The sequence below is a fragment of the Grampus griseus genome (genome assembly GCF_964374135.1).
Source record: "Grampus griseus genome assembly, chromosome: 11".
In the NCBI taxonomy this organism is placed as follows: Eukaryota; Metazoa; Chordata; class Mammalia; order Artiodactyla; family Delphinidae; genus Grampus; species Grampus griseus.
Window position 1 is genome coordinate 91,083,015 of NC_139005.1, and position 23,464 is coordinate 91,106,478.

At 39.7% G+C, this 23,464-nt stretch overlaps 1 protein-coding gene across 26 annotated transcripts in view; it reads right to left on the bottom strand.

The window, feature by feature from the left end:
* RBFOX2 (RNA binding fox-1 homolog 2) overlaps positions 1-23,464 on the bottom strand; it is a gene marked incomplete at its 5' end in the record, with an annotated part of 262,448 nt that overhangs the window by 171,206 nt on the left and 67,778 nt on the right. For all 26 annotated transcript variants that reach the window (XR_014297427.1, XM_082665972.1, XM_082665965.1 and 23 more), the window contains one exon: positions 14,194-14,244. Coding sequence is in view for 25 of the 26 variants with exons in the window: in XM_082665972.1 (XP_082522098.1) it covers positions 14,194-14,244 (51 nt within the window). The remainder of the gene's footprint in view (positions 1-14,193; positions 14,245-23,464) is intronic.

The window sequence follows — 23,464 nt, forward strand, 5'->3', positions numbered from 1 at the left end:
GGCAAGTGGCCAAACCTATGCTGCCTGTCAACTTGATCTCTCCTCTACAGAAGCCAAGGGCACTGTGCTAGGCTTAGTCTGTTTTTTAGTTAATATTTATCAGCAATCCTGTGAAAAGCATACCCATTTTACAAATGAAGAACCAAACCTAAGAGCCCAAACTACAGATTGAATCCAGATCTGTCTGGCACCAGAGTTCTTTGCTCATTCCCCAGTGGTTTTCAAATTGTGCTCCGGTCAGCTGAGAGGCCTCATGGGCACAGGAAACCCAGAGGGTGGGGCCCCAGGCCTTCCACATCTTTTCTACTAGGACCACTCCACTTACATTTTTATATATTGTGTCCATGTAGTTTGTCTGAAGAAGAGAATTTGCTGCTAAAAAACTTAGTCTGTAGATCAGTGTTCCTCTTCAAAACAAAAGCTAACAACAACAACAACAAAAGCTAATTTTGGCGCCACTTATTATTACCACCTTTGGCAAATCTGTCACAAAACTGGAAATCTTAATTTCCTCAGCTGCCAGTGGCGATGAAAACCCTGCCCCCCTGCATGCAGACCGCCATTCACCAAGACCAAACAAGAATAGATATGAAGCGATGTGTAAACTAGAGGACTACAGAAACATAATACAGAATTATCATCCCCTCACTAAAGGGCAGGGAGGGGAGCAAGTAGGGAATTAACATTTGCTGCCGACCAAAGAAAAATCAAACGTGCAAGTAAAATGTAAAAAAAAACACATTCAAATAAAAGTAAATAAGTAAAAGACATGATGCAGAGTGGAAATATCATAAACTTTGAAATCTAACACATTTAAAAATTCCCTAATTAACAGCTACATAGCCATGGGCGATGGCTTAAATCTCTTTGAGCCTGGGTTTCCTCACCTGCAAATGGGATGAAACAAAATAATACTGAATACTTGCTCAATGCTTTATACAGGGCCTGGCACCTAATGAGTCAGTATTCAATACATGTTAGCTCTCTTTTTATGGGGACCTCCCATTTGTTACTGTGAAATTAAGACCCACCTGCCAGAATTAACAAATGGGTTCCCTGTAACATAACAAAATAATAGAATTAAGGAGCTAGAAGCATCTTTACCTTAGATGATTCTATGAGCCACATGACAGCACAAAGCTGTGCGAGCACAGGCTGAAGGCACTCTAAAGGAACAATGAAAGATACTAATAACAGGAGATACACAGGCAGTCCCCTGTTGAAATGCTCTACTAATTCAATAAGGGTATTTATTGAGTGTTTTAAGAGCCTTCTATGGCTCCATAAAATGACAGATTTACATTTAATATCCACTTGACCAAACCCATTAAACTTGTAAGAGGCACTCTCCTGCTGAGGATCAGATATCTAGCTTCTTAAGTATTAATTTTTCATATTGCTTTGGCAAGGCAAAGGCAAAAAACCTAGTTAAATTCTGAACAAAGTTTTTTTTCCTTTGTCCACAGGAAAAAAAATCACAATACAGTAGTCTCTCTATTTCAATAAGGCTGAAGATGAGTTTATTTTAATTTGTCCCTTTACCAAATTCTTACTGGGCATTTATTTTGTAAAAGGATTCAAGAATATCAAGAGGTAGGACAGTGTCCTTGTTCTCACAGGACTGTGTGGGTCATCCAACCTGTTCACCATAACATAACAGGCAGTGGTAAAGTGCTATTACAAAGTAGGAAAAATGTGCCTTGGGGGTTCGTTGGTCATTAATTTAAGGGTCTGTACCCAAATAATTGCATCAGGCAACACTTCATGGAGGGGGGAACACCTGAAGTAGGATTTAAAGGATGAACTGTATAAACAGAGAGAACACCATAAGTAAAAAAAACTTAGAATTAAAACCTGTATTTGATTTCAAAGCTACATTATCCTACCCCATAATGTGGCTAAAACACAGACTACCTTAACACAATGCAAAAGGAAAAAGACTGGTGCCAGATCATGGAAGGCCTGGAGTAACCACTAAAGTGTTTTCAGCAGATAAAAGCTAAGCAGAGTCTGAGACCCAGGGAAATCAGAGTTGTGCCTTTAAATGCATGATTATACAGAACTTGCTGAAATTATTTTCTGGTGGCACCAAAGTTTCTAACATAAGACCGTAAGTCATCTGTTGTATTCCCCTGCCTCTCTAAGTCAACCTTAAATCAGCTCAGTATAATGGTATACAGCTAATGCTACTAAAAATATAAAAATATTTGATCTATAACTGAAACTCACAACTATATTGTCCACCAACTACAAAGCCTTTTGCCTTACCTTATACTTGACTAGTTGGTTTCATTCTAAATCACTGCCATGGTTGTTGTCTGTTAAAGAACAATGGGTTGAGGAGACATATCAAGCTATCAAGCTTCTTAAAGTAACTCACCAAATGGTAGCTAGGGCTGGCTGTGGGAAGACTATCTGTTGCTTGGTGGTACTAACCACCAGAGCAAGGAGATCCTACTAACTACTTGGCCGCCCTAAGTAATTCTAGACAGGTGAATTTCCTAATTTTGAAAATTGCTAATAAAGGAAATTCTCTAATTTTCCTTTTATAAACAGTCCCAGTGATTAATAATCTTTAGTCATATAATTCTTTTTGATGGGCGCATTAGAGCTCTCATTACCATACAAATCAACAGCCTGTATACATAGTATTAGGTCAATCTACTAGAAAGTCAAGCAGTGAAGTTATGATCCATCCATTTACAAAATACTTAATAAGCAATTGGGTCAACAGTGGACTACAAACTGTTCTAACAGCCTAAAATCACAGCAACCCCAAACTGAGCAAAAAGAGGCAAAGCTGGGGGAAGAAGTCAAACTCTGGCATAAAAGACAGGATGTGCCAAGAAACTAGGTACCGAAGAGGGAAGAAGAGGAAAGACAGCAACACTGTCCATTCTTCTGACTCAAGTCACTCAGCTATCCACAGAGCCACCGCAACCCTGTAGATTCAGAGGTGGGACGTTAAGTGATAAAAGCTCCCACAGTTTCCACAATGAAGCGTGACACTCTCAAGAACCACAAAATCAAACCCAACATAGGCAGAAGAGCCCTTAAAGGAAAAAGAAGAAAGTTGGGCCCAGAGATGAGAAGAGCTCTTCTAGACTACATGGGAAGTTAAAGGTAGAGGTTAGTAAACATCAACCAATAAGACACTGCTGACCTAGGAAGTTTTTAAAAATTTAATCCTTACAACCACCTTACAGAAGTAGGCACTATTAGCCTCACTTTCACAGATGAGAAAACTGAGCCTTAGAGAAGTTAAATAATTTGCTCACAATCTTCATAATACTTCCCTAACTCCCTTGATCAGAACCTTATGGAAATGTTCATGTAGATGTGTTAACTGAGTTCAAATGATTAGAGGCAATTAGGAAAGATTTCATAAAACAGGTTAAGCTGTGGCCAGGGATCTTGAAGGATATTTAGGACTCTGCTGGAAAAAGGAGGAACATTTCAAGCACAAGGCACTAGGAAGAAATCAATATCCAGCCTCTGCTGGAGGTAGCTGAAGGACTCTGAGGAGACACACACAGCAGAAGAAACATGTGGGTAGGGTGATAGTGAACAAGATGGCTGCAGAGAGCCTTGAGTGTCTGGTTCAGTTTGAACCAGATTCTGTTCAAGTCATAGAAGTCTCAAAAATAACTCCCTCTTTATATTTATGCTGCCAAGACCCGTAATGAATTAGGTAAATAAACTTACACAGATGTCATTTCCCTCACACAGACATATTTTTCTTGGAAATATGGCAAAGCTACATTCCTTCACTAGAAATTTCAAATCTATACATATAACTCATTTCACATGGTGAATAACTAAGAATCAAAAAGAAAATGAGGGGCTTCCCTGGTGGCGCAGTGGTTAAGAATCCACCTGCCAATGCAGGGGACACGGGTTTGAGACCTGGTCCGGGAAGATCCCACATGCCACGGAGCAACTAAGCCTGTGCGCCACAACTACTGAGCCTGCGCTCTAAAGCTCGCGAGCCACAACTACTGAGCCCATGTGCCACAACTACTGAAGCCTGCGCACCTAGAGCCCATGCTCTACAACAAGAGAAGCCACCACAATGAGAAGCCCACACACCGCAAGGAAGAGTAGCCCCTGCTCGCCACAACTAGAGAAAGCCCACGTGCAGCAACAAAGACCAAACGCAGCCAAAAATAAATAAATAAAATAAATAAATAAATAAATAAGAAAACAGACTTAAATCAGAGACTGTGAGAACTAATCATTTCCTTATAAAGCTTTCCTAAGGCCTCTTTCCGATAAAATAAACAAGAAAAGTGATTTACTGACCCTAATACATGCCAAGAAATTTACATGTTATCTCTAATCCTACAACAACCTTTCAGAGTAGATACTATTCCTATTTTATAGAAATTGAAGTGCAAAGAAGGCTCAAGGAAAAACTTCCCAAAGTCATATAGCCTGCAATGGCAGAGCTGATATTTAAACCAAAAGTCTGGGGGTGTGTGTGTGTGTGTGTGTGTGTGTGTGTGTGTGTGTGTGTGTGTGTGTGTGTGTGTGTGTGTGTGTGTGTGTGTGTGTGTGTGTGTGTGTGTGTGTGTGTGTGTGTGTGTGTGTGTGCGCGCGCGCATGCGTGCACACCGACAGAGGAATTTCCATGAAAGCCAATGAACCTGGCTGATCCCTTACCATATCACATCCCTTAGGACATGCAGAAAGCAGCATAATTTCCCTTCACTACCTTAAGGGTTTTCTTGCCCAAACATGCCTGCCACTAAGGATGTGGAAAAGGCTGTGTCAGCCAAACACAAAGCCACTATAAACCTGCCAATCTTCCTTGGAGCAATCACCAGGTCTGAAAAGAGATAATCAAATGCCTGTTTTCACAGTCTCTTTCATATGATAGTTATGCAGAGTTTATACAAACTTAGCACATAAGGATGAAAACACAGTTTTGTTTTGTTTTATTGGGGGAAGATATGTCTTACAAAATTGCATAACTGAGAAAAAATATTTGCAAATTGTAAATATGACAAAGAACTTATATCCAGAATATATAAAGACCTCTTACAATTCAATAATAAGAGGACAAACGAACCAAATATTTGTGTAACTAAATAAAACCAAATAAAAAGTGGGCAAAAGACTTGAACGGACATCTCAACAAAGAAGACAGATGACCAGCTAATAAGCACGTGAAAAGGTGCTCCACATTGTTAACCATTAGGGAAATGCAAATTAAAACCACAATGAAATACCAATATATACTCAGTATAATCGAAGAGGTGGATAAAACCAAGCCACTCTGGAAAACAGTTTGGCAGTTTCTTAAAAAGTTAAGCATAATACTTTTTATAATTTCTTCTATCACACTTCTACACTGAAATTTTTATAAGATTTAGTCAAATAATAACCTATAGTTTATTTTCCTTTCAAATTGGATTTAATCCTTTAATTTTCTAGGTATTATTTTGATTTGCAATAGAAGGATAATGGTTTACTTGAGTAGTTTTCAAAAATAACTTCCATTGCAACTGTTCAGTGACCCCCCCCCAAAAAAAGTTAAGCATAAATTTACCATAAAACCCAGCAATTCTGCTCCTAGAAATCTACCCAAGAGAAATGAAAACATATATCCATACAAAGACTTGTGAATGCTCATAACAGCATTACTCATAATAGCCAAACTGGAAATAATACAAGTATCTATCAACTGGTAAATGGATTAACAAAATGTGGTACATCCAGGCAATAGAATACTATTCAGCAATTTAAAGTAATGATATGGTGATACATACTACAACATGGATGAACCTCAAAAACATTATGAAAAATGAAAGAAGTCATACACACATATATGATTCTATTTACATGAAATGTCCAGAGAAGATAATTTTATAGAGTTAGGAAGCAGATCAGTGGCTGTCTGGGGCTGGGGTGGGTGCAAGGACTGACTGCAAGAGAATTCACGAGAACTTAGGGGGATGACAAAAATGTTCTAAAACTGGACTGTGGTGATGGTGACACAACTCTATAAATTTAATAAAATCCCTGAATAAGTACTCTTACACTGAGTGAATTTTATGGTATGGATATTATATCTCAATAGTGCTTTTTAAAAAGTAATTATTAAATATATATATTTTCTATATATATGTATGTATATATTTAAATAACTCCAGGGGAAACAAAAAAGTATATAAGGGAATGTAATCATAATATTATGGTTCCTCTATATTCAGTCATAATAATGTAGATATTATGTAAACATAAATCAGTAATGCACATTGATTTAACCATTTCTTGGTTAAATCAATGAAAAATTAGCAATTTTATAGACATTCCTTCCTTCTCATCTCTTAACAGTAGGAAGCCAAAGGACAGAGCCTCAAATTGATAAATCAAGAAATAACAGGATAAGCATGTTATTTAGGTACATGGCTGTAAGCAGCAAAATAAATAAAATGGTCTTTCCTAGGAGGGAAAAGCTTCTGAACTATCTACAGGATGGAATGACCTAAAATGCAACACTAAGTCTGAAGCTGATTAATGGTTTGAGAAAAGTGCTGATGCTGCAGCATCTACTAGCCCTTCATCCACTAGAGGGTGTAAGGCAACACCACAGAAGGACCTGAACCACTGATGGGTGACCCGATGACAGATACTGAAGAGACGCAACCATGTGAATAAATCTTGCATAAAGGCTGAAAGTGGGGTTCTAGATAACCTAGTAGGAAGAAAAGAAAGTGATTTCATACTTTTTGTAATTTGAAAGCAAAGCAGAAGCATTTTTAGTTAAAAAAAGGACCAGTAAAAAAAACTGCTATGGATTGTAAGACATAAGAGAGGTATGAACATTTTACTTCTGAACCTATTATTTTAATCCAGTCTCCAACTGGGAGAGGGCAGTGGGATAAAATTTCTCATTCAACAATTAAGTACTAGCTGGAACTGATATTAAACACAGCAAATGATAAAGCTGTTGCCTAGACAGTTCTAAGGTTGCCTTTTGCAGGGGGGAGGGGGGAGGGGGCAGCTCTAAAAATTCCTTCTTTACAGCAACCACAATGTTGTTTTAAAAAACGTACAATAGGTCATGTTGCTCCCTGCTTAAAACCTTTGAAAAGCTTCACATTAAACTGAGAATAATTTTCATTTATTCATCCAACAAATACTTATTGATCTCCTCCTACATGCCAGGCTCTGCTCTAAGCAAAGTCACAGCTTACACAGAACTTACATTTTAGTGGGAGAGACAGACAATAAAGTACACACACTAGATAATTTCAGATAATGATAAGAGAGCTGAAGATAAGACTGAATGGTCAGGGTATGTATGTGGATAACTTTAGATTGGTGTGGTCAGGGAAGCTTCTCTGAGGGGTAAACTTTGTCCCTGTGACCTGAATGAGAAGGTGAATATCTGGGTCAAGAGCACTGCAGATCTAAGGTAGAGAAGACAGCAATTCCACGGACCTGAAGCTGAGATCAAGCTCAAGGAGTTCAAAATGGAAAGAACACCCCGTGAGGCTGAAGCTGGTGGTAAGACGGGGGAGGAGATGAATTACAGAGGTAGACAGTAAGCGCACATAGAAATACTCCTAAATCCATACAATGGGCTATGGTCCACCAAAAAAAGAAATAAAGTACTGACACACGCTACAGCAGGGATGAACCTTGAAAACATTATGCCAAGTGAAAAAAGCCAGTCACAAAAGACCAGATATTGTATGATTCTGTTTTTATGAAATGTCCAGAATAGGCAAATCCACAGAGCTGGACAGTAGATTAGAGGTTGCTCAGGGCTGGCGTCAGGGGAATGGTGAAGTGACGACTAAAGGTTATGTATGGGTTTTCTTTAAGGTGGCATTTTTAAGGACGACAACTATTAGAATTTTGTTTTTCAAAACTACAGTCTGCAATCCATTAGTGGGTTCAGAAAATCAATTTTGGTCAATCAACTGTTGGTCATAATCAACAGTTTTTTTTTTTTTTAGTGGAATGGAAGAGAATGGAAAATATCACAGCGCTGAGAACGTAGTAAGGGTAAGTATTTGTGTGTGTGTGTGTGTGTGTGTGTGTGTGTGTGTGTGTGTGTGTGTGTGTGTACTGGGTCATAATTCAAAAGGTATTACTCACTAGAGGTTGCCACCTTTTTTTTTTTTTTCAGTACGTGGGCCTCTCACTGTTGTGGCCTCTCCCGTTGCGGAGCACAGGCTCCGGACGCGCAGGCTCAATGGCCATGGCTCACGGGCCCAGCCACTCCGCGGCATGTGGGATCTTCCCGGACCGGGGCATGAACCCGTGTCCCCTGCATCGGCAGGCGGACCCTCAACCACTGTGCCACCAGGGAAGCCCGCCACCTTTTTTTTTAAGCTTGAAATCACTGAGCTAGAACTTGAACACCCTCACTATGTCCTCCATTTGAAATCTCCCCAAGGAAAGAAAAGTAGCCATCATTTCTTTGCCACCAAACCAAATGAGTATGACAGAAAATGCATTTGCTATTGCCCATGGATCCCAATCAAAGTAAGTAAAAGCCCTGAAAGTACATTTGCAAAAAACTGGACAGAAAATAAAGTCCAGGGCTTCCCTGGTGGCTCAGTGGTTGAGAGTCCGCCTGCCGATGCAGGGGACGCAGGTTCGTGCCCCGGTCCGGGAAGATCCCACATGCCGCGGAGCGGCTGGGCCCGTGAGCCATGGCCGCTGAGCCTGCGCGTCCGGAGCCTGTGCTCCACAACGGGAGAGGCCACAACAGTGAGAGGCCCGCGTACTGCAAAAAAAATAAATAAATAAAATAAAGTCCGTTCCAGGGATAACAAAGATAACTCGTTAGAAAAAGGGAAATTAAAAATTCTCAAGAAGAAAGAAAATACTTTGGGGGAAAAAATCTCTTAGGTCATTTAAAATCTATACTCTAAATTAGAAGTAAGGCTGCTACTCCAAATTTAAATCCCTAATTATCCAAGTCACATCTGTCAACTTACACATCTCCTCTGATATTTCCATTCTGGGGGAATCACTTGAGCATGTGTATATAATAGTTTTCAACATACTTTTAGAAAAGCGAAGGAAAAAACTTTTTAAGGAGCCACTGACTAGCATTTAAAAAATCAGAGTCTAATACTGTGACATTAATCTTCTTTACATTAAAGATGCAAAATTATAAAAGGAAGGTTTATTTCACTCCTCATGGGCCTGTTTTTCGTGACACTCCCAGGAAAGCAGTGTTCTCCAATCTAAAGAGCAAATCACAATCATAGTCCACAGTGCTGCTGGCAAGCAAAATAAGTGAATAAAATACAAAAAGATAAACTGTAGACCACAAGCTACTTTAACAAACAAAATAGGAAGGAAACTTGATAGAAATAAGTTATTCAAGGGGCCTCCAGTTCATGTGAAGACTTTCCAAGCTGTTACATTCTCCAAAGATTCCATAGTATCTTATCTTGCCACACGAGGAAGAGAACATCCCCATTCAACGAGGAGAGAACACTGACAGAAGAACACAAGACGGAAATACAAGACATGGAGGCTGAGAATCCAGGACTCAAGTCTCACTGTGCCACTAACTCTGTGACATGGGGAATTCATTTAAAAGCCTCTGGTTTGGTTTTCTTAGCTACCAAATAGGGATAATAAAGCCTGACCTTTCTAGCAGAGCTATTGTGAAGATCAATACTGATACATGGAAGCATACACTGTAAACTGCAAAATTCCTCACCAACATTAGTTTTCATAATTTACTAACATTCCTGGTTCCATAGCTGATGCAACACCTGAACCCAACCAAGAGTCTGTGCTCTCATCTCCAATGTGAATGGCAACGCTTCATGTCCACAGGTCAAGTGTGGGAAATGCACCGTGCCATAGTCCCAAACCTGATCACTCCAGTTAAGGGAACACTCACTGTATTTCTTTAATCATAGCTAGGATGACCATACATCCCATTCATCAAGGTTTGCCTGGGACTGCTTCCAGATCAGCATCCCTTTTCTCTCTCAAAAGTGCCCCAACTTGAATGATAAACTACACAGTCACCTTAATTACAGCAGACACAAGTTGTGGCACCAAGAGGTGACAGACAAGAGGCGAGCCTTAGGACTCCCCTGTACTGTCCAGAGCCCCCTGAAAGCCATTCCAAGTCAACGAACAATATGAGCAGAGACAGTAAGTTTGCTGTGCAGAACGAAGGCCCCTTCTAAGCAGACTGCTGCTCCCAGGTCCCTCCCAAAGAAAAGCTCTGGAGCTAATGCACACAAACATTCTCTCAGTTAGAGAACGTTACAAACCACAAACTATTCCAACCTTAATCAACACTTGGGAACTCTATCATAAGCATGTGTACACACACACAGATCACAAAGAGATGGTCAGCTAGGAATCTAAACCACTACATTGTGTCATCAACCTAAAATCCTGCATGGCCTTAGTAAAGCATGCAGCCTTTCTGAGCTGGTGTGCACTTCTGCTAATCTGGAACAATGTTTGTCTCCTCCACTTGCACGGAGAGACCACATTAGCAAGCACAGTGACGGGCTTGGAGTGTTTTATAAAAGCAATGGATTGCCATCCCATAAAGCCTGTTAACTAGGAAAGAAGGCTGAGGTGACCTTGCATAAAAAAGGAAAACCTCTACAAGGTGACAGGTGGTTTCTTTTCCCCCTCCTTTCCTTCGCAGGTCTTTTTTTTTAATCTTTTATTTCCTTTATTTTATTGATTTATTTTTGGCTGTGTTGGGTCTTCGTTGCTGCGCATGGGCTTTCTTCTAGTTGCGGCAAGCAGGGGCTACTCTTCATCGCGGTGCGCAGGCTTCTCATTGCGGTGGCTTCTCTTGTTGTAGAGCACAGGCTCTAGGTGTGTGGGCTTCAGTAGTTGTGGTATGTGGGCTCAGTAGTTGTGGCTCGCAGGCTCTAGAGCGCAGGCTCAGTAGTTGTGGCGCATGGGCTTAATTGCTCCGTGGCATGTGAGATCTTCCTGGACCAGGGCTTGAACCCATGTCCCCTGCATTGGCAGGCGGATTCTTAACCACTGCGCCACCAGGGAAGCCCCCTTCACAGGTTTTTAATTCAAATGTGTTACCAGGGGTGTATGTAACAGGGTGGAAAGGGCCACCGTAACAGTGAAATACTGGCCCACTTAGTGCTAAGGAACTTTGTTGTTACAATTTTTAACCAGGGTCATGGACTCCTAGATTCATAAGTTCAATGTCAAGGGATCTATGAAGCCACCAAATGATAAATAAGTAAAGTGAGTGAGCAGGCATACTGCACATGACCCCATTTTCCCTTTGTGAGTCAAGAATCCCCAGTATAGAGGACCCTCAACAAATAGAGGACAAATTTCAGTGCTTATTCAGCTGCTAACCTGTATTGTTACCTTGGATAAGTCACTTTAATCTCTGTGTGCCTGTTTCCTTATCCTTCCCAAGGAAATACTTGCCTTACCCATTCAAGAGGTGGTGGTGAGGATGAGAAGAGAAAATATTTGATGAAAGCTCTCTGCAGTGCTCAAAAGATTATCATTTTTATCTCTTTTAAAATCACCATTAGATGCTAATAGAAATCCTGTCTGCGTATGGTTCCTATCTATTTAGAAAAGAAACATAAAAGAATAAGGAAAAGCAAATAAAGATTCACACACTCCAAATTCTCCTTCACCCCAGTCTCTGGTTCCTGGATTTGCCGAGCCAAACCACTCTGCGAAGATGTAAAGATCACAAGTTCAGTTTCTGCCCAACTCGGGCTGCTCAGTGACCAGTGTTTCACACTGATAAATGCCTCCCAAACCTCAGAGCATGAAGTGAGAGTTCACAAGGTCAGGCACATTAATTAGCAGGACTCATTTGGATTCTGTATTCATCAAATGCAACAAGCAGCTATTCAATATTCGCCTGTTTGCACTATGCTAAGGTCTCTAATTCAAAGATCCAGACAGAAAAACAAAATAAAGCCCAAGAAAATAAACTAAAATAAACCGTCACCATCAGAATGTGCCTCTATGTAAATTAGGCGGCTATAAAGCACAGCAAAGGGGTCTGCATAGGCCTACAGCAGAGACAGTATGAGTAATGTGCAGGCTACAGAAGTGGGTCTGGCTGCAAAAGAAAGGAAAAACAAAGTAGTTCCAAGCAGAGACTACTTTTTTATGCTTTAACAAATTCCTCTTAATTCCTTTTGCTTAATTCCTTATTGATCTGTAATCCCCAGAGGAAGGACACAGCATTATACAGTACTTTTTCAGATTCTTTTAAACTCATTAAGTCTATTCCCATACTTAACTTTGATTAGTTTTACCTTCCTATATCTAAAATAAGCCTGTATCCAAAATCAGCAACATTTGATAAGTAAATGTCTGCATGAGTATATACAAAACTAGATCCAGAGACTGACCATGGTCCCTTACGTTTTAAGGGTCCTAGGTAGAAAGTACACGATGAAAGAGAAAATAGCACTTGTTTTAAAGCAGCCCATAGGATTGTAGTTTTTGACCTTGGCTACACAAATCACCTATAGGAATTCTAAATATCTGAATGGCTAAGCCCAATCTTAGACTCACTCAATCAGAATTGTTGGGGGCTAGATCTCCAGGCAACAGTATTTTTTCTGATATATGGCCAGGATATAGAAATACTATCAAAGGACATAAACTTCACAGCTTACAGAAGCTCTATCTAGGGCAGATCCAAAGCAGAAAGAAATAAAATAAAGACCCTCTATATTCTCTTTAGGTTTGGGGTAAATGACCGTATCTTTCACCAAGAGCTTCCATAGGACAATCTTCAATTCCGACAATGATGATCCCACTGGGAGATGAACACAGAGATGAGCAGCATTTTCTCTCCCCCCTTTTCTCCATACCCTACCTGGGACTAGTCTGATGCCAACACCAAAAATACCAGAACTGGGCAAATACTCTCAATCTGGAAGGCCCTCAAATAGGTGACTATTGATTATGGGGCCATCCTGGTTTTTTAAGATCAGCTTCGGGGTTTTGATGAGATTTAATTAAGTTCTGGAAAGGGGAGCTATGTCAACCCTTTGGTTTAGCACTCTGATGACATATCCCTTGGACAAGCCTAATAATGGTGGCTTTTTTTGGACAACCCTATAAGGAATGGTGGATAGACATTCAAAGATATAAATGATGGCTAGAAATTGAGAGATGTTTCTAGGAGATACCATTTTAAATCTCCTGAAGAAGATCAACATCCCCAAATAGCAAAGAGGTTAGGTGTCTTAAGCCACACCATTTCTTTGAGGCAGCCAAGCCTGTTCTACCCTAACTCTCTGTCAGCCTCATCTGCTCCAAATGGCAAAAGGATAGGGAAAGCATTTTACACACTCATCTAAACCATACCGAGGGTGTCCTGGCAGGAAACAGTTTTGCTCTAACCCACAATAAAGCCTGGGCTTTTTCCAATCATCCTCCCTATCTAACAAAGAAAGGCAGCAGAAACTTCCCTCTCTCAAGAAAGTCTTCCCTGATTAAAACCATAAGGCTGAATTCCCCCAGGGAGGAGGATGGAATTTTCTTATTGCAGATTATTGCAGGGACCCAAAAAATCTGTGCAGGCAGGGGCTAAGTGTCTGGGAATAAAGAGACAAGTCCAACATTTAGAATTATGAGACATCAAGAAAACCAGGTTAAAAAATTATCATACAGCCTGGAGAAGAAAAAACAAAAGCAATTACGACTGTACCTGAGTGACTTTCCCCCATAATATCCACAATTTCAATAATGTGATTATAATATTTTTAGGGTTAAGAAATATATTTTATTATATCTCTAAATGTAAATCCATTGCTGAAATTAACCATATCACTCTCCAAAATAAATAATTTCAGGAAATGCTCTCTATCATAGCATCCTTAGATAAAACACACACACACACACACACACACACACACACACACACACACACATTATCTGAGTTATAAACAGCTTATACCAACCTGGCTGCTCTCTATCATAGCATCCTTAGATAAAACACACACACACACACACACACACACACACACACACACACACACACACACACACACACACACACACACACACATTATCTGAGTTATAAACAGCTTATACCAACCTGGCTGCTCTCTATCATAGCATCCTTAGATAAACACACACACACACACACACACACACACACACACACACACACACACACACACACACACACACACATTATCTGAGTTATAAACAGCTTATACCAACCTGGCTGTCCCGTGCTGGGAATCCATGATAACCTGGGGTCAGAGGCTCGTTCTAAGACAAAGGAAAGAGAAGAAAATCGTAAGACAAAAGAAAGTGTTGCGAATCATCAAAATCATCCAGAATGATCAGACATAAATTCCTCCACCAGTTCCTAAGGTGTTCTACCTAACCATATACATCTCTCAGTTTAGCACGCATGATACCAAAAAAACAAATAAGAAACAGTATTTGCTTAGGAGCACTATTCATAAGCACCATGTTCCTCCTTGTACAGCTAAATCTGTTTCCTTCTCCGTGTATCTCAAACAGAGCGCTACTGGGATTTGGGACAGATCAATTCCTAACTTCACACCGTGGAACTCTAGTATGCCCGGCCCTTAACTTCTAAAAGTCAGTAGGCTTTCAGTGTCCTGAACACTAGGACAACCAAAAACTTCCACACATTTCCAAAAGTCCCCTTGTTAGGAAGGAGACAGTACCACCCCTACTGAGAACTGTCTCTTGACCTGGAGAAGTTTTAGTCCCTCCCCTCTATCAATCTGCTTTCCTTCAGTTCTTTTAAACCTAGATGAAAGTCTACCTCTGTTCCGGACTTCCTCTACCATCCTACATCATCTTATGAACTCAGGTGACTCCTAATATGTGTAGTAAGTTAAAATTTACTGGGCTATTTGTACAATTTACTTTTCATATTATTTATAATTTAATATATCTTCTTTTTGTAAAGGTGTTTCATACTGAGTGTCTCATCCTCACATTAACCATTAAATCAAGATCCCTGGGGCTTCCCTGGTGGTGCAGAGGTTGGGGGTCCGCCTGCCAATGCAGGGGACAGGGGTTCGTGCCCCGGTCCAGGAGGATCCCACATGCCGCGGAGCGGCTGGGCCCGTGAGCTATGGCTGCTGAGTCTGCGCGTCCGGAGCCTGTGCTCCGCAACGGGAGAGGCCACAACAGTGAGAGGCCCGTGTACCGCAAAAAAAAAAAAAAAAAAAAAAAAAAGATCCTTGAGGGCAAGAATGATAGCAAATAAAAGCTACACAAACCCTAATTTAATACAATGTCATACAATATGAGCACTCACTTATGGCTTACTTGACTCATTCAATTATTCGGTCAACATATATTGAATACCTAATATTTTCAAAGTAGTTTAGATGACTGACAGAGTAAGTCAGTAAAACAAGCCCCTCGCCTTCAAGGGAACTTTTAAATGGGAGGAGATACATATGCACACAAAGGTGTAAATGAGAACATAGTGCTTTCATAGCTTTTCCAAGGTGCTCAACACAGCTATCTGAAAGATATGCATCCTCTTATTCCATTCCTACTAGCAAAAGAGTAAGTTAAGAAGAATTTTCCTTGATAGGATCTTTGTTTATGACAAGAGTAAACCTGCCACCTGACGGTACATCTGCTTTCATTACATCCATATCTTTGTTGATCATCGAAAGTCCATACTCCTTTCAAAAACATGAAAGCCAGGTGTCAACTTAAGCTCCCTGCACAGACCCCATGTCTTGTTCATCATGGTTTCCCCACAACCTAGCACAGTGTCTAACACATGGTGGACATTCAGAAGAATGTGTAAATAAATAAATGAGGTTCAATAACCAGAAATTATTAGGCATTCAGTTGCTGACTCAGTCACAGACAACCCAAGTTCTCCTTTTTTTTCCTAAATCTCTGTTTTGGACATTTATAAGTTAAGTCTCCCTAAAGAGAGTACACCAAAGATAACTGCCTTTAAAAATTATAGATGCCAAAATGATCCCGAGAAAGAACAAAGTTGAAGGACTCACATTACAAAGCTACAGTAATCAAGACAGTATAATACTGCCTAAGAACAGATGTACAGACCAATGAAGTACAACTGAGAGTCCAGAAATAAACCCTTGCAGTTACAATCAACTGAGTTTTAAAAAGGGTGCCAAGAAAAGCAATGTTAGAAAGAATAGCCTTTTCAACAAATGGCGCTGGGACAACTGGATATCCCATGTCAAAGAATAAAGTTGGAACTCTATCTTACACCATATACAAAATTAACTCAAGATAGATCACAGACCTAAAATCATAAAACTCTTAGAAGAAAACAAAGGATTAAACCTTCATGACCTTTGGTTAGGCAATGGTTTCTTCAATATGACTACAAAGACACAAATGACGAAAAATAGATAAGTGAACTTCATCAAAATTTAAAACTTCTGTGCTTCAGAGGACACCATCAATTCTGGGGATCTAATGTACACAGAGTGATTATAGTTAACAATACTGAATGATACACTTGAAAGTTGCTAAGAGAGTAGATTGTAAATGTTCTCACCACAAACAATAAATGGTAATTATGTGACATGATGCAGGTGTTAGTTACAGCTATGGTGGTAATCACTTTGCAACATATAAATGTATCAAACCAACAAGTTGTACACATTAAACTTATACCATGTTAATGCCAATTATGTCTCAATAAAGCTGGGGAGGAAAAGACACCATCAACTAAGTGAGAAGACAACAGAATAGGAGAAAATATTTGCAAATCCTTTGTCCAATAAGGGGCTTGTAGTCAGAATATAAAAGAACTCTTAGAAAGCAACCCCAATTTTTAAGTGGGCAAAAGGTACGAACAGGAAGTTCCCCCAACAGGATATATAAATGGCCAATAAACACATAAAAAGATACTCAACACTGTTGGTCATTAGGAAGATGCAAATGCAAATCAAATGAGATGCAAATGAGATGACACTTCACACCCACTAGGACGGCTATAATCAAAAAGTCAGACAATAACAAGTATAACAACAACGTGGAGAGACTGGAATCTCACACATTGCTGTTGGGACTATAAAATGGTGCAGGCACTTTGGAAATAGCTTGGAAGTCCCTCAAAATGTTAAAAAAGAGTTACCATGTGACCCAGCAATTCCACACTAGGTATAACCAAGAAAACTGGAAACATACATCCACACAAAGCCTTGTACACAAATGCTCATAGCAGAATTATTTCATAATAGCCAAAAAGGTGAAATAATCCAAATGTCCATCAACTGATAAGTGGATAAGCAAAGGACTATATATCTATAACTGAATATTATTTGGCAATAAAAGGAATGAAGTGCTGATACAACAAAGATGAATTTTAAAAACATCATGCTAAGTGAAAAAAGCCAGAGACAATAGGCCACAAATTATATGATTCCATTTATATGAGATATTCAGAAGGGGCAAATCCATGGAGAAAGAAAGTCTATTAGTAGTTCCAGGGACTAAAGGGAGCGACTGCCAGTGGGAACTGGGTTTTACTTTTGGTGATGAAAATGTTCTGTAATAGTGATGATGGACTCACAACTCTATGATTTTGCTTAAAACCACAAAACACTAAAAACACTTGAAAAGGGTGAGATTTATGGTCTATGAATTATAGGTCAATAAACCCGTTATTTAAAAATAATAATAATAGGCAATGTTGGCTGGCTATTTTCATACAAATTTTTACAGGGGAGACACATGCAGCTTAGACCATAACAAAAAGAACAGGGCTCCTTCCAAAATCCCCAAGTGCCTTGTTTGTTCTGGAGTCTATACATTTACTTCAATACCACTCTCTACAGATTTTAACAATGATGATGATAAACGTGGTAATAACCACTAGATACTGAGCAACCAATCACGCGTGGTTTCAGGATGGAGGGGAGGAGTAAGAGAAAGTGGCAAGGAGAAGGAGATAATAAAGCACAGATAAAAGGTGGAAAAGTCAAACTTTCAACCCAGGTCTGTTGGACTCCAAAGCCCCTGTTCCTCCCGCTTTATCAAATTCTCTAATAACCATTCCATATTATTCCTTTACAGTAAATTTCAAGATTGTCTGAGGAAGGAATTATAGGATGAAGAAAGTCATCAAAAACACCCAAAAGGGGCTTCCCTGGTGGCGCAGTGGTTGAGAGTCCACCTGCCGATGCAGGGGACACGGGTTCGTGCCCCGGTCCGGGAAGATCCCACATGCCGCGGAGCAGCTGTGCCCGTGAGCCATGGCCGCTGAGCCTGCGCGTCCGGAGCCTGTTGCTCCGCAACGGGAGAGGCCACAACAGTGAGAGGCCCGCGTACCGCAAAAAAAAAAAAAAACAAAACACAAAAGCATCACTAACAAAGATTTGTCACTCCCAGAGACTATCCCATGTATAGACTATATTCTTGAGTTCAACAATGCAGAAAACTTTTTTTAAGGAAAAAAAAAAGTACATTCCTACAAGCAAGTATTGTCAAAAACTTTAACAGCAAAGACAGATATAACAGGTACACAGAGATGTGCCAGAGGAAACGGACTTCCCCCTCCACCTGCTCAGCAAAGTAGTCCTCCTTTCTTCCCCATCGCTCACCCGAGGCTACCTAGAACTCTCCAGCACTCAGACACGAGCCGCCTCTCTCAAAGTGGACTATACTTAACGACAAAGGTTTGCTTTCGTTTTTAATTTTACCACGTATATATCTGTCCCTTCAAAATGCATGAACTTTGCGTGTTTTTGAATTTTATAGAAATGAATCCTATTGTATAGCAATTTCCTTTTTTCTCATTTTATGAGATTTATCTCCACTTATGCATGTCACTGTATTCACTAATTTTGACTACTGCTTAATATTCTATTTTATGACTATGTCACAATTTATTTAAACCCCTCTTGTTTTCCTGTTAATAGATATTTAAATTGATTCCAGTTATACTCACAAACCACTGCTGCCTGTGAACATTCTTTTAGAGTTGAGGTATCACTTTCCACCCATAGACTGACAAAAATGAAAATGAAAATATGACAAATTGGCAGGAAGAAGAGTAAATAGATATCTTCACATCTAATAGTAGGAAATAAGCATATTGGGACTACTCTTTTGGAAAGCAATTTGACAAAAATTATTAAAATATTAAATACTCATACCTTCTTGTAATTTCATATCTCTGATCTCTTTATCTACTCTAGAGAATCACCTGAACTTATGCTCAAAGAAGCATGTGCAAAGATTTTTCAATGCAGTGCTGTTTGCAACACTGAAAAACTAAAAAGCACCTCAATAATAGGGAAATAGTGTTATCAACTACTGTTGATATTGTTGACTATTCAACATCCTCTGTTAAACTGCAAGTGTTTTAAAAGGTAAAATCTCAGTGAACTATCTCAAGTCATATTAAATGACAGCAGAACAGTCGGTGTGCTATCCCTTTAAGTCACAATACAAAAAGAGGTATTTCTACATGCATATAGAAAAGTAAATAAATGCACAGAGAAGATCTAGAGGGATATACAACAAACTTCTAACGGTGGTTCCCTCTAGAGAGAAGAATAAGATCTGTGGAAGGTCGAGAGGGCATGCTTTATCTGAATTATCTGAATTTACAAAATGTAAAATTCATGTATTACTTAGAGCATAAAAAAGAACCAAAGAAGTCACTACTACCAGTGTTTTATAATGTACAAAACACCTTCACATAATCTTATTTAGATGCAGAAAATAGGTTTTATAACCCTCATTTTACAGATGACAAAGCTGAATTTCAGAAAGATTAAATGATTTGCTCAAGGCCAAATAGCTAATGATAGTGGCTGAGCTGCCTTCAGACTTAGGTCTTTTAACTCTATACCCAGTACTTCTGCTACTTCATGACAACTAGTTCAAACCAGTACTGGTCCTGGTAGAGATTACTATGATTGTCTAAAAACATGCAGATCTGAGTTTTTAATCAGTGTAGAAATAATAACTGAAGGTTATTATTTTTTTAAATTTTTATTTCATATTGGAGTATAGTTGATTAACAATGTTGTATTAGTTTCAGGTGTACAGCAAAGTGATTCAGTTATACATAAATAATTGAAATTTAAAGCAGACATGGAATTACAAGGCAAGCTAATGGAACAGATGGGACAGAAATCAGATGTGTTAAACTCCAAAGAGGAAAGGCAGCTATGCTGCTATAAGCAAGAGTTATTGACCTAGTAAGACTGAAAGACTTAGAAACTGAGTCTTTCTGTGCCAAGGCACAGAAGCTGCTCAAAAATAAAAATAATATATAAGAAATAAAATACCAACCGTAAGAATTTTACTACAGAGATAGCAATGAAACCTGTTTAGAAGCTTCTGGTAAGTGAATGTGTGAAAGAGTAACAGAAGGATCCTTAAGTAACTAGAAAATACAGCAACTGTGATGGATCGTGCACATACAACGGACACTGAAGGAAGTGGAGAAAAATATTACCTGACATTTGTATTCTTCACTAGCTGCTTAGAAGCTCCCACTGCACCTATGTTTGAAAAATCCATTTACGCAGAAGAATCTTCATTCATTCAGTAAAAGTGGATTGAACAACTGCTCTATGACAAGTGCAGCGCTGGTATCCCTGCCCTTGAGGAGCTGTGAGTCGTAATAATTATAAAATAATGTGATTGATATCATAACTAACATCTATAAGAAGAACGACGGGACTCCAGAAGATCTTTTGGAAAAGTGTGTATGGGATTTGGGGGTGCGGGGGAGAGTTGAGTGGCTAACAGCCTCTAACCTCTTATTGGAGGACAAGACCTCCACACTGTGATGGATTGATGCATGCTGAAAAGACACAATGGATTTTAAAGCCACTTTTCTAAATGCATTCTGAAAATCATCAACATCATTTCTAAATGATTATTTAGATATACATAATGGGCCGATATATTTGCCCATTCCAAATGAAAATTACCCAGAATACTGCACCTGGGAGGTACAATAGAAAAGAACTGCTTCCTTAAGCATTTAAAAAATACAGTTAAAAGAGAGGTACTAAGAGGACTTAACAACACTGAAAATCAAAAAAGCCCTGCTTTCGGTACAGAAATATAGCAGTGATATAACATACTAGCAGGACTTCCCTGGCAGCACAGTGGTTAAGAATCCGCCTGCCATTGCAGGGGACACAGGTTCGATCCCTGGTCCGGGAAGATGCCACATGCCACGGAGCAACTAAGCCCATGAGCCACAACGACTGAGCCTGCGCTCTAGAGCCCGCGAGCCACAACTACTGAGCCCGCGTGCGGCAACTACTGAAGCCCGTGCGCCTAGAGCCCACGCTCCACAACATGAGAAGCCACTGCAATGAGAAGCCTGAGCACCGCGCACCGCAACAAAGAGTAGTTCCCACTCACTGCAACGAGAGAAAGGCCGCGTGCAGCAACGAAGACCCAACACAGCCAAAAATAAAATTAATTAATTTAAAAAAATAACATACTAGCTATAAATCCTAAGCAATATCAATAAAACACTAACTGAGGAGCCTAGGGAGCCTAGGAGCCTCTGCCGTCTCCCTTGGTTTCACCTACTTAACAGGTCATGTGTTCAGCGTCCAGAGATTTATTACAAAAGTATTTCTTACTGGCTTCCATCAATGATGAGGGTTGTTTAGGAGCAGGTGCAGAAAACTGGAAATGCACAAGGAAGTTACACCAAGCAATTAGAAAAAAAAATTTAACCCACCCTATTGTTTTTCTTTTGTGTCTAACAAAATCAAACCCATTTCACAAAATGGAAGGGGAAGAAAAATACTGAGAATGGAACAAAATAAATTCTTGCCACCATGCAATTTGGGGAGAGGAAAGTAAAAGGAAGCAAAGGAAAGTAAGAATGAAGATGTCCTCTAACAAACAAAGCTTGGGCAATGGTACAAGCCCAAATTTTTCACTGACTTACTCCCAACTGAAAATTAATTTCACATTACCTTACATTTAGCAATGGAGGGAAAGACTGATTTAGACCATAATGGCTAGGGGGAAAAAAAATCAAATAAAAAAAAAATAAAAAGCAAAAGCAAATTCCCAGGGTATTTCATTACCTTGTTTTGCAGCCCAAGTTACTGTTTTTCAAGTAGTAAGCCTACTTTTGAACAGGAACATGGAAGGGAACACCACAGGAACTGAAGATGTACCTAAGTTCCCATGCTATTACGTACAAAAACAAATCCTAGCAACAAGTAGGGTCAGGAAGAGAGACTGCTTAGCAACCACAGGACATCATTCCGCATCCAAACCATACAGGGTTCAAGGTACCCAAAGATAAGAGGGCTTACAAGGGATATGAATCTGGTAGTATCTAACAACACAGGCCCAACAGAAGGTGCAATGGGTAACTGGTAGACTAAACTTTCACACTACAGTAGAATAAAATAAAACATAGGGTAATTCGTCCCACCTCCCCACCAAGAAAACTGACAGACAGTAGCTCTTCGTTACACTCACCACTTCCACCCCAAATACCCCATCTTTTTTTTAAGAGACAGCTCACTTTGGGGGTGCTTTATCTCAGCCCTAAGGATAGCTGCTGTTACAAATTAACTTTATACTAATGATATATTATCATCTATCAATCATATTATTACATTATTTTATATCTATTGTATTACATCTGCTATTCCTTAGAGTTCTCTTTACCTCTTACAATCCAATCCCTTATTAATTCAATCTGCTGTTATAGTAAACAATTCTTTATGTTAAATTCCTTGTCTAAATTACTTATAGTCTCTTTGTCCTGATTGGACCCAGATTGGTACAGATGAGCTGAAACAAAATGCTAATAGCCACTTATTTCACACAGGGCAGTCATTGTGCTTCATGTTTTCTATACGTTATCACTTTGTATTCTCACTAAAACTCTGTAATATATCTCTCAATATTAAGAAAACTGAGGCTCAGAAAATGATGCAATTTGTCTACAATAATGCAAATCCAGGTTGGTCTGATACTCAAGTCCCTGCTGGTTCCCTACTATAGCATTTATTTTTCTTCACAGAACCTAGCAACACTTTTTAAAGAACTCAACATCTATGTACGGGAAAAGAATGAACAAAGCAGTCCTGGCTGCTATACTTAGAAAGGGCAGTTTGCTGGTTGGCCTTGACTGGTGCCTGGGAACTTAGATATCAGGAGGGTTCTATTCCCAGAACTGGTAAGAGTGGCTCACTGTGCCTAAACTGTGCAAACAATACGGTTTATGCCGAACACTGCTTTCCTCCTGGGAGTCTAGAATTTGAGCATGTGCTAGGTACAGGGTGCCTACGTGAACAACCCTTCCCAGCCGTGCCCCAAAAAGAAAAATTTCAGCGCTAAGCCTGATGAGCTTCCCTGGTAGACAACACTGCCACCACTGGCTGAAGGAAGTAAGCACATCCTGTGTGACTCAACTGCAAGAGAACTCTAGGAAGCTGGAGCCTGATTTCTTCTGGACTTCACCCCATGCAAATTTTCCCTTGGTGATTTTGCTTTG